The sequence below is a fragment of the Cavia porcellus genome, unplaced genomic scaffold, assembly GCF_034190915.1.
Source record: "Cavia porcellus strain 051 isolate PalLab524CR breed Dunkin Hartley unplaced genomic scaffold, mCavPor4.1 scaffold_6, whole genome shotgun sequence".
Lineage (NCBI taxonomy): Eukaryota > Metazoa > Chordata > Mammalia > Rodentia > Caviidae > Cavia > Cavia porcellus.
The window spans coordinates 60,147,955-60,162,158 of record NW_026947489.1 but is presented as its reverse complement, the minus strand read 5'-3'; the positions used below and the strand labels follow the sequence as shown (position 1 = coordinate 60,162,158).

The following is a 14,204-nucleotide window of genomic DNA, read 5'->3' as shown; positions in this document are numbered from 1 at the left end:
AACTGTATGTGAAGTCAAGAGTAAGCATCTTTCCAGTAAGAGACTAAGAACACACTCCTATGTACCTGCACTTTGTGACATCAATTTTGGCTACCTGCAGATCTTATTACTTTCCCACTATATTCTCAATCATTAGAATTAATTTATCAGTAAACATTAACCACTTCCTACACAGAAGACCCAGTGATTTTCAAACTGACAATCCTTAACACTTAGCGGGCTGTGTAATTTAGGTTACAACCAGTATTTTAATGTAAACAGAAAACAATGCATGGCAGAGTATGCACTACTGTTGGCCATGAAATTTTTTCTTTTAAGGGCTGGAGATGCAGCTCAGAGGTAGAGTACAAGGCCCTGGGTTCAGCCCCCAGTACCACATTAAAAAAGAGAAAGTACTAAGCCTTAATGCCAGTCATATTGTGAATTACAATTAAAAAAAAAAAGCTTGAAAGCCACTGATAAGTGCCTAAACTAGGGTGTCAGGCAATCTGTTAATATAAATGAGCTACTACCAAACTATATATTTCTAATTTAATGATTCAAGCGGCTATACAGGCAAATAATATGGAATGACAACTTAAAAAACAATTGTTTTTTCACAATCATTAAAAAAACATTTCATTCTTAATTCATTTACTTATTATATGTTTATTGAACACACACTTAAGGCCTATAAACACATCCCATTAACCATCAGTACAATTATGTTTTCACATGAATTATAACGTCAGAAAAACTCCACGTACACAGTGCATGTAGAGTGAAACATACAAGTAACTTTCTAGGTTTTTTTAATTTAAAAAGCTTATGAAACCAGGAGCGGAGGCACACATCATCCTAGCACTCTGGGAGGCTGAGACAGGAGGATCGCAAGTTTGAGCCCAGCCTGGACAACTTAATCGGTAACCTTGAGTCAAAATAAAAAAAGGGATGGGGTCAGTAGAATAAAAGTCCTAGGTTCTACACACCGGAGGGGGAGGTGTGGCGTGCCAAGGCACTAATTTAGAGGAGTTTCTGGGCGAAGTTGATAATCGTAAGACAATGCTGAACAATGTTCGCCCCCCCCCAAGAAAAAATAACCAAGGTAGGTAAATCACCTATTTAAAACATTTAACCAGAAAGCCTTGAAATCCAGTACATAAAATATATAAACGGACAGAAAAAGTAACATAAACCAATAAATACCACTCCAGACTTTAGTCCCTGTGCTTGTATCTTTCCAATCTGTCATACAAACGTTTTGGTGCTTGGGTCACCATTCCCGAGCAAGAGGACTGCGACGTGCCCACCTAGAGTCACCCCTGGAGAACACCGGGAGGACACTGCACTGTGGCTTTAAGTTTCAATGGCGAGAACTCGCGGCAAAAGCTTCCGCTCCGATACTTGCTCCCTAAGGAGACCTCCCCTTTCGAAATTTCCAAAATAGCCAGTGAAAGGTTTATCTTTCCACGTTAAACAACAACAACAAAATCCTCCATCAGCAATCTGTGACTTGACTAAAAGCTGATTAGCTAATTAATGGGCGCTCCTTCCCTATTTTGTACGCTGCCCACAAGAGCGACAACACCTGAGAGCCAACCCACACTCGGCCTCTCCGCCCCGCGCTCTCCGCTAAGCCGCTAAGCCCAACGTGTACGCGTTTTCCGTGAGGACGCAGGCATGGGCTACAGGGTCTTTGGGAGGTAACGCGACACTCCTTCGCCAGGCCGTCCATCCGGTCGCGGGCTGCACGTCCCTGGCCTCCGCGACTGCGTGACGCTTGCTCGGCCGACCGGCCCGGGCCCAACGCTCGGCAGGGCCCCTACGCTCGCGGGCGCGGCCCAGGCCCACACAAAGGCCGGGCCCCACGTACCTCCGCCGCCCGCTCCGCCGCCCGCGCCCAGGGCGGCCGCCATGGTGCTGCTGGGCTCGGCGTCTGCCGCGCCCCCACGCCGGCCGGCGGGCGGAGGAGCTGGGGAGACCGCGGCGGCTAAAAAGCGGCCGCGGGCCCGCGCCGGCGAGAGGAGCCGAGGCGAGACGGGCGCGTCTCGGTTCACAGCAGCCCGTCGCCTCCGCAGGACGAAAACAACACTACCGCAACATGGCTGCGCCGTGGTGCATGCCGGGAGGAAGGGCGGGTTGGCTCCGGGAAGGGGGGGCGCGGGGCGCGAGGCGGCGGCGGCTCGGGTGGACTCGAGAGCCAGAAGTCGCACGCGGAGAAAGCAAAGCTGTAGCGCGCGATTGCAGGCTCGGTGAGGTCCAGAAGCCCGAAGGTTTAAACCGGGGTCCCAGGCAGCTGTGGTCAGTAGGCCGAGGTGGCGCTGTCGTGAAGCGCTTTACAGCAGAGGGCACAGCGACGCTTTACGGCGGCCAGCTTTAGGGAGTGGACGGGATGCGGGCGCAGGCGATAACGGGCGCCGTCTGACCTGCGGGTTGTGGTCTGCGCCGGCCAGGAACGGTGATTTTTAGGCGTGAGGAAGAGACGGCGTGCCAGCTGGAAAGGCCCCGTGCGAGTGCCCTGGGCCTTGCGATCCTGGGCTGTGCGTGCGCGGCTGCTCCCGGGAAGGTGGTCCAGGGGCCGCGCGAGACGAAGCGGAGGGAGAGTTTAAGGCCACAGGGGACTTGATAAGGTTTGTGCACCGAAGGACGCCGAGACAGAAGTGTCCAGATGGGCGACCGGAGAGGCGGGAGCTGCAGGGCTCGATGATTTGATGATGGGGCCCAAACAACGTGGGCGCCCGACCCGGTCATGGGCGGAAGCGCGCACGCAGGGGAGACCGTAATCGGCCTTTTGGGTTTCTTCTGTTTTGTTTTGTTTTTTTTTTTTTTTTTTTTTTGATGTTGTTTTTGCTTGTTGTTGTTTTTGATACCGAGGTCCGAAGTCACTCCAGGCCATCGCTTATGCCGCTGAGCTAAATCCCCGGCCCCATGGTTTTGGGTTTGTTTTTTTGTTGTTGTTTTTTTGGGGGGTTTTTTTGACACAAAGTCTCCCTTTTGCGGTTCAGGCCAGCCTTGAACCCACTTTGTAGCCCGGGCTGTCCTCAAACTCTCAGCAATCCTGCCTCAGCCTTCGGGGTGCTGGGAAAACAGGCACTGGTAATTACATGTAACTCAACTGTGTATGGTTTAAATTTTTTATCATAAAATATTGGGGGAAATAAACCATTTCTGGATAATTAATGTCAGTAGTCACTTGGAAATAAAAACAAACTTATTAAAACAAGTTTCTTCTAATTCCACCTCTTGAAACCACTGCTCAGTAAGAAAAAATTCTGTAGACAACCTTGTTGAACAGTTCAGTCTCTGTGAGAAAGCTCATTAACACAGCTACATTTAAATGATGTGAGCTCCTTGTGGCCTTTCGTTATTTTTTGAACCATGGAGAATAGAAAGCATAACTCAGTTGTGTTTCAATGGTAATATTAAGGATGCCTCAAAAAAATCATAGGAAACAACCCCACAGATAGTTTATAACCATGTAATTATACCTGAGGAAATTTGAGTTACTGATGTCCAACATCAAATTTCTGTAAGACAGTAGTCTAAACTTTGCTTAAATACCCATTGTAAAAACACGTAGGCAGGAAACCCAATATTTGAAGAGCTGTTTAAATTACTCAAAGCAAAAGTTCAGTGACCCCCATTTTGTTATCTTCAGACAAATTTCACTTTGGGTTAACTTCCTAACTTGCTCTAGAAACCTATGATGGTGGAATGCCATCTGTGGTGTGCCGGGCATCGCTGTGGCACGCACTAGCTCTGACTGCTGGAGCACTACCGCTGGACAGGACTGTGTTCTCACCTGCCTAAGTAAGTTGCTCCTAGCTGAATGTGGGGATCTTAACAGGCAGACCTGGGCATGACCAGGTAAAGTCCTGGTTCCCATCAGTTAGAATCTTCTAAGCCAGGGAAGATCCCTACCCGCATCTCACACCTGAGCTGCCAAACCTCCTGGCTCCTTCTCCAACTTCTAACATCCAGAGCTGTCAGAAACAAGTTTCCACTGAGTATAAGCCACACAGAACGGGGTTTTGTCATAGCAGCCCAAATGAAGTAGGACAACATGCCTAATTGGGAGTTCCAGAAAGAGAGAATAGAAAACATGTAGGTAAATTGAAACATGAAACCATTTAAAAGATGGTGGTTAAGGATTCTTAAGAACTAGGGACCTATACCAAGTACCCTAGGAGAATCATGAGAAGGTCCTGCACAGTGGAACTGACAGAAAAGTTGCTACTAGAGGAATTCCATCCACACACATCTCCTATATTTTTCCCTGTGGAAAAAATCCTGAATCTGTAGGGAGAGGAAAGCAACAAAAACAGACCTTAGGGCAGTGACCCATGATTCAGTAACCTTTCAAAACCTCACCTCTGGACATACGAGGCTTTACAACATTCCGAATCTAAAGCATAATGGATAGATTATAGAAAATGGAGGTTTGTGGGTAGAGGGAATTCTAGGAATAGAAGAGAAAAGAAAGTAAAAAGAATTAAGATGCAATATGTTTACCAACTCTCTACTGTTAATATATTTGTCATGTATCACAAACATCCCAACAAAAAAGCATTTCCACTGTGGAAAAGAAAAAAAATGGAAGCCTGGGCATAGTGGCACACACACCTAAAAGTGCTGTAATCCCAGCACTTTTAGGCTGATGCAGGAGGACTGCTATGAGTTCAAGGACATCGTGGGGGCCTTAGCAAGACCATCTCTCAAAGGCAAAGAAGCAGGAATACATGCTAGATCCAAATCCTGAAGTTTCTTAAAGTAGGAGCTCCTCAAATGGGAGCACTGGGAAGTTCACATTGCTCTGCCTGCCTGAGAAAACAGTCTGACCAGAAGCAGGGAGGGTTTCTGGTTCTGTCTCCTGTCACCAGGCTAACAAATGTCAAGTGAAAACAAGTGGAATACAATTGAAACTGGTGCACAAGGCTGACTCTCTCAGGAAGGAATACCAAGGAAAGACAGAACTAGCAAAGCAGCCCTCATTTCTAGTTCAGGGCATTACAAGTCTGGAGTCTCTTGTGTACAGAGGATAACCAGCAACAACAAATATACCAGATCAATCTGAGATGATACAAATACCTATATTAATAACTTGGTAAATGGCTGTGCTCCCTCAATCAAAGTACTTACCACAGTGGCTTAGATAATTTTGTGCTGCTAAAGCAAAATGACCGATGTGGGTGCTTTATAAAGCAAAAGGATTTATTTGGCTCATGACTCTGGTGGCTGGAATGTTCAACAGCCCCTGCTGCATCCCAGTATGGCGAAGAGGAAAGGACAACAGCCATGTGCAGAAGGGTCCACAGCATAGGGTGGCGTTTTAACCGCTCCATTCTAATTACAAGATCCAGTTCTCATGGGACGATGTTCCCTCCGTTCTAGAGAGGTGTCACTAAGTCAGTCATGAGGTGTAGGCTCCATGACCCAGTGATCTTGTACCTCTTAAACTTTGCAGCATCTCAGCCCCACTATACTGGGTCCATTGCTAGCAGTAAATGTTCAAGGGCAGAACTCACCCAAACTGACATATAAAGAGAACAAGGCAAGTAGGAAGCACCACGGAGCATCCCTAAACTGAGAGGCAATGTCAGTGGTCTAGCACATGTATAATTGAGGAAAAGGAGCCATTGCAGAAAAGTTTGTCCACAATTCATGGTGAGCTCATAAACAGGTCCAGGGGCTGGGGATTTAGCTCAGCAGCATAAGCACCTGCCTGGCAAGTGCTAGGTTGTGAGTTCAATCCCCAGTACCAAAAAAAAAAAAAAAAAAAAAAAACAAAAACAGGTCCAGAGAGCTCTGAGAACATCAAGCACACAAACGGAACCATGCCCAAATGTGTCATACTCAGACCTCTAAGAGATCTAACCAACAGGGACAGAGTGCCAAGAATGCAGAGGGTCTCTTGCCCGACGCCCAGTGAGCAAGAAGGTGGTGAAATGCCCTTTTTCTCGCAAAGAAAAGGCTGTCATTGCAGAAGCAGCAACCTGGCAAAGATATAAAAGGGGAACTTTGCCTCCTCTGTGAGAAATGTTAGAAACTCTTCATGGGGAATATGGCTCCTGTCAGAAACCTGGTTCCTTAGAGCTGGGGTTGTGGCACAGTGGTATAGTGCTTACATAGCAGACACAAGGCCCTGAGTTCAGTCCCCAGTACCACACATGCACACACACACTGATTCCACACAAGGTAATGAACATGATTGAGAATAAACATGGTTGAATTAGACTAACTCAAGGTAAAGCAGTCTTGTCTCATTTTTTACATTGTTCTAAATGGCAAATGGGCAAAAATATCGACAATGTGTGTTTATATGAAAAAATGAAACTGATCTCACAAGAGTGGAAGGCGAGAACTGGCACTGCATCCATCATTGTAAGGTTCTGTTAACATGTAAAAATGGTGTGTGACCTCAGAATGATAACTAAATATTTTAAAGATGTGTAAATGATCAACAAAAGGGAATCATAACTGCCAACTTCATTCAAGAATTACCTCACCCCCCCAAAAAAATACATAAGAAAAAGAAAAAACAAACAATAAAACATCAGCTAAAAATGCTTACATTAATCCAGCCACATGAAATCAATTCTATTAGGTATGAATGATTATACACAACAGTTGTAAGGTGAAAATTGCCAGATTGTACTAAAAAGATTGAACTCTAAGTGCTGCAGTTTAAATATAAGATGTAGCTTAAACACATAGTATAAAAGCAAAGGAAGGTGTAACATCCAAACACCATCCAAAAGAAGGGAATAAGTGATATTATCAGGCCTATTTCATCACAAAGTGGTCAACTTTGTGTCCAAAAGGACATAAAACCACAAATATGTGTAAAACAAATACAGGTCTATAGAGCTTAAAAAATGAAATAAAAAACTTGTAATTAGAATGTTTCCCACTCCCCTTTCAGTAATGGATTGAACCAAATTTTAACCTTTTGCTCTGTGAAAGCACTATCGAGAGAGAAAAGAAAAACCACATACTTGAATATATTTGTAATCATATCTACTAAAGAACTTGAATCTAAAATATGTAATAAAAGAATTCTATAACTCAACAATAACAAAATAAGCAATCTAATTTTTTTATTTTTTTGTACCAGGGATCAAACTCACAACCTCACATTCGCCAAGCAGGCACTTATGCTGCTGAGCTAAACCCCCGGCCCCAGCAATCTAATGTTTAATTTTGCCAAATGTTAAAGAAAAATTTCACTAAAGAAGAAAGATTTAAAGATGGCAAATATCAAGATGAAAAAGTTTCAACATTAACAGGGATAACAAAAACCCAGGGAATAATCACTCCACAGCAGTAGAACAGCCAAGGTTCTAAAAGCAGACAGAGCTTACAAAGGTGTAGAGTAAATGAAACTCAGCACATCCCTGGTAAGAGTGTGAAGTGTGCCCACTACTTGTGAATTGTGGCAGTTGCTTGTGATGTTAATTTTTGGGGTTTTTTGTTATTGTTGTTGATTTGTTTGGGAGATTTTTTTTGGTTGGTGCTGATGATCGAACTCACCACCTCTACTTACCAGGCAGGCTGAGGCACATCCCTGGCCTCTTGTGATGTTACAAGTATATTTCCTGGGCTTGGGATGTACCTCAGTGGCACAATGCCTGTATGGCACATCCAAGGGCCTGAGTTCAACTCCTAGTACCAAAAAGAAAAAAAGAGAGAAAAGTCATCTACAGTGCTATCTAGCTATGCACCTAGCTACTCCAGGCATTTACCCAAGGGAACTGAAGCCTTGTGTTTATACAAGCACCTGCATGTTTCTAGCAGCTTTATTTATCACCACCAGAAATGGTAAATGTCCTTCAGTAGGTGACTGGATGAAAAAACTGGTATATTCATAAAGTGGACACAATGCAGGAGTATTAATGAACTATTGATTGATCACACAGAAACATGGGTGAATTTTAAATGCATTTTGCTACTGTTTCATAAGGCTACATAGTGTGTGGTTTCATTTAAATTCTGAAAAAGGCAAAAAACGATAGGGAGAGAAAACAGGTCGGTGGCTGCGAGGTGTTAGGGTGGTGAGAAGCTGGTTATAAAGGGTTAGCACAGCAGTATCTGGGATGAGAGTAGTATTCTGTACGGCACGATGGCAACAGATCCCTCCTTCTTTGCATTTCTCAAAACCCAAAGAGTGAATTTGGTTGTATGCAAATTTGAAACCGTCAACCAGGATGTTGGGGGCATGTGCTAAAATGTAGACTGTGATGCAAGAATCAAACTGATATGAATGTGGGTCACGACCACGGTAAGGACAGAAGAAGAAGAGGGAAGACTTTGAAAACAGTATATAGGGTTAACACATGAAGTCTAAAGATACAGAGAACTGTATAGAAGCACTGTACGCTATTTGGTGGTATTTTTCTCACGACAGTACAGACTGACGATTCTGAAAGCACTGACTGCAATACTGAGGTTTCACAAGTAAGTAATTATAGCATAAACAATAAGAGTCACATATCCAAGTCAGAGAAAATGATTGTACACAACCATGGAGAGGGTTTGAATGTATTTTATGGTGCAGAATGTGAGTGTGAGACACACATATGGACTCATGTTTATGTTAGTATGTATACAGGTCAATATGGAAATAAATTTGGGCATTGTTGAATATATGGGAATTTTTGTTAACTGTTAATTTTTGTTAATTTCATTACCTGCCTCAGGTAATGAAATACCTGAGGCAGGCCACTTTATAAAGCAAAGCAATTTCTATTGGCTCATAGTTCTGAAGGTGCAAGTTTCAAACAATGCCATGCAGGCTCTGGCAAGCGCCCTCCAGATTGCATCACATCAGGGTAGAGTGCCTATGTTTGTGTATCTGTCTGTCTCTCACTCTCTCCTTAAAAGCCATTAGGACTCCACATTAACCTATTACTTCCAAAAGTTCCCACCTATAAACCCCAGAGTCAGATTAAGTTTCTACCCTCAATACAACTAAAGTAAGACTTTGGAGCCTAAAACACTGCCTGAGTTTAGAAAAACACACCATACTCCAGTTACAGTGTTGACTTAGCACACATGTACCCATATTGAATGCTCTGGTTCTTAAGAGAGCCCAGGGGCAGGGACAGCCAAGAGCAATGAGCACATTTTGGTTTCTAAACAATGGGAATCAGATATTTTGAAAAAATGCCTGCTTGTGATTTCAGAGCTGGGACATGAAAATAAAGGATGACCCTGTATCAGTTTGTGATACCAGGAAGTAAGGTCCTAAAAAATAGTAGAAACACATCAAAAAGACACAGAAAACAAACTGAGCATTTCTCATGACCAAAACAATTCCAATTTGAGCAATAAAAGAAATAACAATAATTGTGGATTATAACTCAAAGAAAAATAGGTATCTATGGTTTTATTCTCATACCAAGTAAATAAACAAATAATAAAATGACCGGAAGGGCAACTTCTCATAAAAGGAGTCCACTGACAAGATGAATGAGGAGAGTGGAAATCACAGAACACCTCAAATAGTTGCTGTAAGATCTATAGATGAGGGACTGGGGATTTAGCTCAGCGGCATAAGCGCCTGCCTTGCAAGCAGGCAGTCGTGAGTTCAATCCCCGATACCGATGAAAAGGAAAAAGACAAAAAAAAAAAAAAAAGATCTATAGATGAAGACTGAAATGTGTGGAGGAAATTTTAAAGAAATAAAGGATATTTTTAAAGCTTCAAAATACCAAAATATTTAATAATTAATCCGTGTGGAGATTTTCACATGAGCCCTCAAGTTTGTTGATAATCCTCCCTTCAATAGAGCTTCATTCTGTTCCTTTTGAGTACGGGCTAGACTTAATATCATTTTCATAAAGTATATAAAGGAAAAATTGCAAACTTTAGAGTAGGAACGTCTGGCAGTCTGGACCATAACCAAGTGATCAAGGTTAAGCCATGTTGAAGTCACAGATCCCGCAACAAAGTGTAGTGAGTGGACAGATCACCTCTTTAACAGTCTTCCCCTAGTTCATAATTCCAGCCAAATCACAAGGAAGTATGAGATGAGCTCAAATTAAGGAGCCTTCTGGCCAGGATTATTTTAGGGGCTGGGGATTTAGTTCAGCGGCATAAGCGCCTGCCTTGTATGCAGGCAGTCGTGAGTTCGATACCCGGTACCGATAAAAAGGAAAAAGACAAAAAAAAAAAAAAAAAAAAAAAAAAAAAAAGACAAGGAAGGGTGAAAAAGTGTCATAGAGTAGAAAAAATAAAAGGTTTAGATCAGAAGTGAAAAAGTGTCATAGAGTAGAAAAAATAAAAGGTTTAGATCAGAAGTGTTGCCCAAAGGCCCATGTATGAAGGATTTGGTCCACATCTGGTAGCACATCTGGAGATCCAGGATGTGGGGCCCTGTTGGAGGAAGAAAGTTACTGGCAGTAATGGCGGTGTGCCCTTGAATGGGATATGGGAACCCTGGGCCTTTCCATCTCTGATTCCCTGTTACTGAGAGGGGAGGTGTTGGCTCCGCCTACCCTCTCCTTGTGATCTTGTGATCCTCTGCCTCAGGGGCCAGAAACACCTGGACAGCAACGACAGACTGAACCTGTGAGCTGAAATAAAACTTTCCTCTTCTAACTAGTTTTTCTCAGGTCTTTGGTTACAGTGACTGAAAGCTGACTAGCACAGTACTACACCAGTTTGTAACATTTGCTTAGTTTTAAACCTTAGGACACACTTAAGAAAGACGTGCCCATCAGAGGGGCCCAGCAGAGGGCTGTGCATTAACCTAGCAACTCTTCTGTACCCCCAGATTACTGCAGTGTGAAAAGGTGAAATAGAAGCACAGCAGATGATGCAGATGTGTGGAGGAAATTTTAAAGAAATAAAGAATGTTTTCAAAGCCTCAAAATAGGCACAGCCCTGGAATGTTTCCCATGAACAGGAAGAGAGAAAAAAAACTTTTCAAAATCAATGGTGCGTTAGTGACTTGTGGGACAACAACAGCAAGCAATCTGGATCTCCAGAAAATAATAGATTACAGAGAAAACAGTCTAAAGAGATAATGCTGTGTTCTTTAAGTCTGGTGAAAACTTTGTTATAGAATCTGAAAATACCAACAAACTTCGAATACAGAGAAAAGTAACATTAAATTGTAATACATGAAGGATAATGAGAAAATTTTGAAGGCAGACCAAGAAAAAAAGACATAAAGATGACAGTGCAGTATCAGGGAGAAAATAAATACCATGCCCCAAAGGCTGCAGTGGTCAGTAATACCAGACATGTAGACAAGTAATCACAGGCTCCTCCATAAATACAGTGTGGGGGAGAAAATCCTTCCCAAATCACCTACTAATACCAGAATTATCCTAAATCCTAACCCAGAGAAAATAATTATGCAAGATAAAACTCTAGACCAATATCCTTCACTAACACAAATGCCAAAATATTTAGTAGAATATTAGCAACTCATACACTACAATATGGAGAGAGATGTTACATATCATATCTAAGTGACTTTACCCCAGGAGTGGAAGGCCAGCCTAACATTCAATTTTTAATTGATGTAGTTCATTATAATAACAGAATAAAGAGAAAAAAATCATATGACCACCTCAATGGATGCAGAAAACTATCAAAACCATTTATTTATGTCAAAAACTCAGCCAGGCATGAAAGAAAGCCACAGTAGTCAAGGCAGTGTGGTAAAGAGCTAGGTACATTTAAGTTGGGACCAAAAGTGTTTTCAGGATGAGACAAACACATATATGGTCAACTCTCAACAAAGTCAGAAATGTAATTCAATGAAGATGGGAAAGTTGAATCTATAAATGATCTGGAACAACTGTATGTCCACATAAAAAGAAAGAATTTTTTTTTTGTCTTTTTCCTTTTTATCGGTACCAGGGATCGAACTCACGACTGCCTGCTTGCAAGGCAGGAGCTTATGCCGCTGAGCTAAATCCCCAGCCCCAAAGGAAAGAATTTTTGAGCCAAGTGTGGGACACACCTGTAATTCCAGCACTCCAGAGACTGAGACAGGAGGATCACTGTGAGTTTGAGGCCCGCCTCTGCTACATAGTTAAGGCCAGCCTGAACTGCTTAGTGAGATCCTATCTCAAAAAAGAAAAAAAAATGGATCTTTATCCTTACCTATACCCAACAATCAATGTTATATGCATTATACTATATATTTGCATGTGAAAACTAATAAAGTAAAACCCTAGAAAAAACTGTGATCATTAATCCTGACATACTAACTTCCCTGGATGAAGAAACTCCCCCAGATGAGTGGAACATGCTTCTAGGAGTATCTGTTCAGGTCACGGAGGTGTGGCCATAGGTACTATATATCGTCCCTTGTCCCTTTTTCTCTGGCACTGTTCCCCTGCTCTGCTTGTGGACTGCCATGAACTAAGTGGCTTTGCTCCACCACACCTTTCTACCATGACACTTCTGCCTTAGAGTGTGATGACCATGGACTGAATCTCTAAAACCATAAGCTAAATTAAACCTTTAAATTGTGGGTGTTTGGTGTTATGTCTCAGCAAGGGGAGAGCTGGTACTAAAACACCAGAGGAAAATCTTTGTAATACTAAGATTGGCAACAATTTTTTAATGATATAGAAAATAAACTTCTGTCTCTGATAATACAGATTCTAATATATCTGCACCAGAGTGTCTAAAATTAGAAAAACTTAAATTTTTCTGAGGTACAAAACAACTATAACTCACATGCATTGACAGAATTTAAAATAAAACTACTTTAGAAAAACATTTTTACACAGTTAAAATATACTTAGATATCTCAGCAATTCTACTTCTATGCATTCTTACAAGAGAATTAAAAAACCTCCCCTCAAAAAAGTGTATTTTTTTGGTACTAGGAATCACACTCAGGGCCTTGCACTTGCCAAGCAGGCACTATACTGCTAAGCTATGTTGCAAATGTTCACAAAGCCTGCATTCATAATGGCCTCGCAGTAGAAATAACCTAAATATTCAACAACATGTGAGTGAACGAGTTGCAATATCTGGTTTTTTTTTTTTTTGTCTTTTTCATTTTTGTTTTTATCGGTACCAGGGATCGAACTCACGACTGCCTGCTTGCAAGGCAGGCGCTTATGCTGCTGAGCTAAATCCCCAGCCCCTGAGCTGCAATATTTGTACAGTGGCATTTCACTTAGTAATGTAGACTAAGCACCAGTGTCCACAATCTAGAGAGATATCAGGGATACTAGGCTTAAGCAAAGGAGCACCCATGTGTGTATCTAGCGTGTATGCATGTATATGTAACTCCAGAAGGCGAGAGTAGTCTCCAATGACAGAGGGCTACCTAGGGGAGGGATGAGGAAGACTGTTTGCAAAGGAGGGAAAGGAGTCTCGCTGTGATCCAGTGTAATATGCATTGCCTACTTCCCAAAACTGTGAAGCTAGCTGGGAGGAAGGGAAGGGAGGTGACAGAGTGGGAATGAGCAGAGTATGGTGTGTGCTCTGAGGATCTGCCACAATGAAATGCATTAATCTGTGTAACCATTATTAAACAGTGAAAAAGCAGGAAAAAATGAGCACAAATCACCAATGAAAGAAGAGTTCTCTGTTGTAACTGTGGTAGCAATCACATACATATGTGAATTATCAATGCCCATTCCGTCCTGTCATGAGCATTTCATTATAGGCGTCTTTTTCCTTGGTACGGTTTAGTATTTAAGATTTTTAAATAGTTGGAGAGAACAACCTAATCACCAAGCCATGACAGTTACACAAATAAGAGACTTCTCAGTAGCAGGAACAGAACTGAGAGAGGAATTGCCAGCTGAAGATTATGCACTGTGTTTCAATCTTGAGGAGAAAAACAGTCACATGGATGAAAACTAGTGTTCACAGTCCCAAACCTGGGATACCAGACTCTTAAGGGAAGTACTTCGAAAAGAGGAAAAAGTGGCCCTACATGAAGATCTCCAATAATAAACAGCAAGAGGAAAGATCAGCATGAGGGTAAATCTAAATGAATGCAGTATTTCTGCATGGATCTGCTTTGTTGAATTTTTGGGTTTTGTCCTGTCCATGGAGAGGTTAAGTCTCAAATGCTGAGTGAACACAGAAAGTTGGGAGATCATGATCAGAGTTAGCTATTCCAAAGTCCTTCACAAGAAAAGTTTCAGATGATAGCTTCAACTTCGAGTTTGTTCCTTATATACAATGAAATGTGAAGAGCAAGATGAGGGCATTCCAGCTATTCTCACTAGAGTAGGAAACAA

The 14,204-nt window shown here is 42.3% G+C and overlaps 1 protein-coding gene across 6 annotated transcripts in view; it reads right to left on the bottom strand.

Moving 5' to 3' along the window:
- Positions 1–2,072, bottom strand: part of Rbm33 (RNA binding motif protein 33) — a 106,610-nt gene extending 104,538 nt beyond the window's left edge. For 3 of the 6 annotated variants that reach the window (XM_063250828.1, XM_063250829.1, XM_063250831.1), the window contains exon 1: positions 1,186–1,842. In XM_063250828.1, the coding sequence (XP_063106898.1) occupies positions 1,186–1,231 (46 nt within the window). In that variant the 5' untranslated portion in view covers positions 1,232–1,842. The other 3 variants (XM_063250830.1, XM_063250832.1, XM_003469779.4) reach the window with 2 other exon arrangements.
- Positions 2,073–14,204: the final 12,132 nt, after the last annotated feature.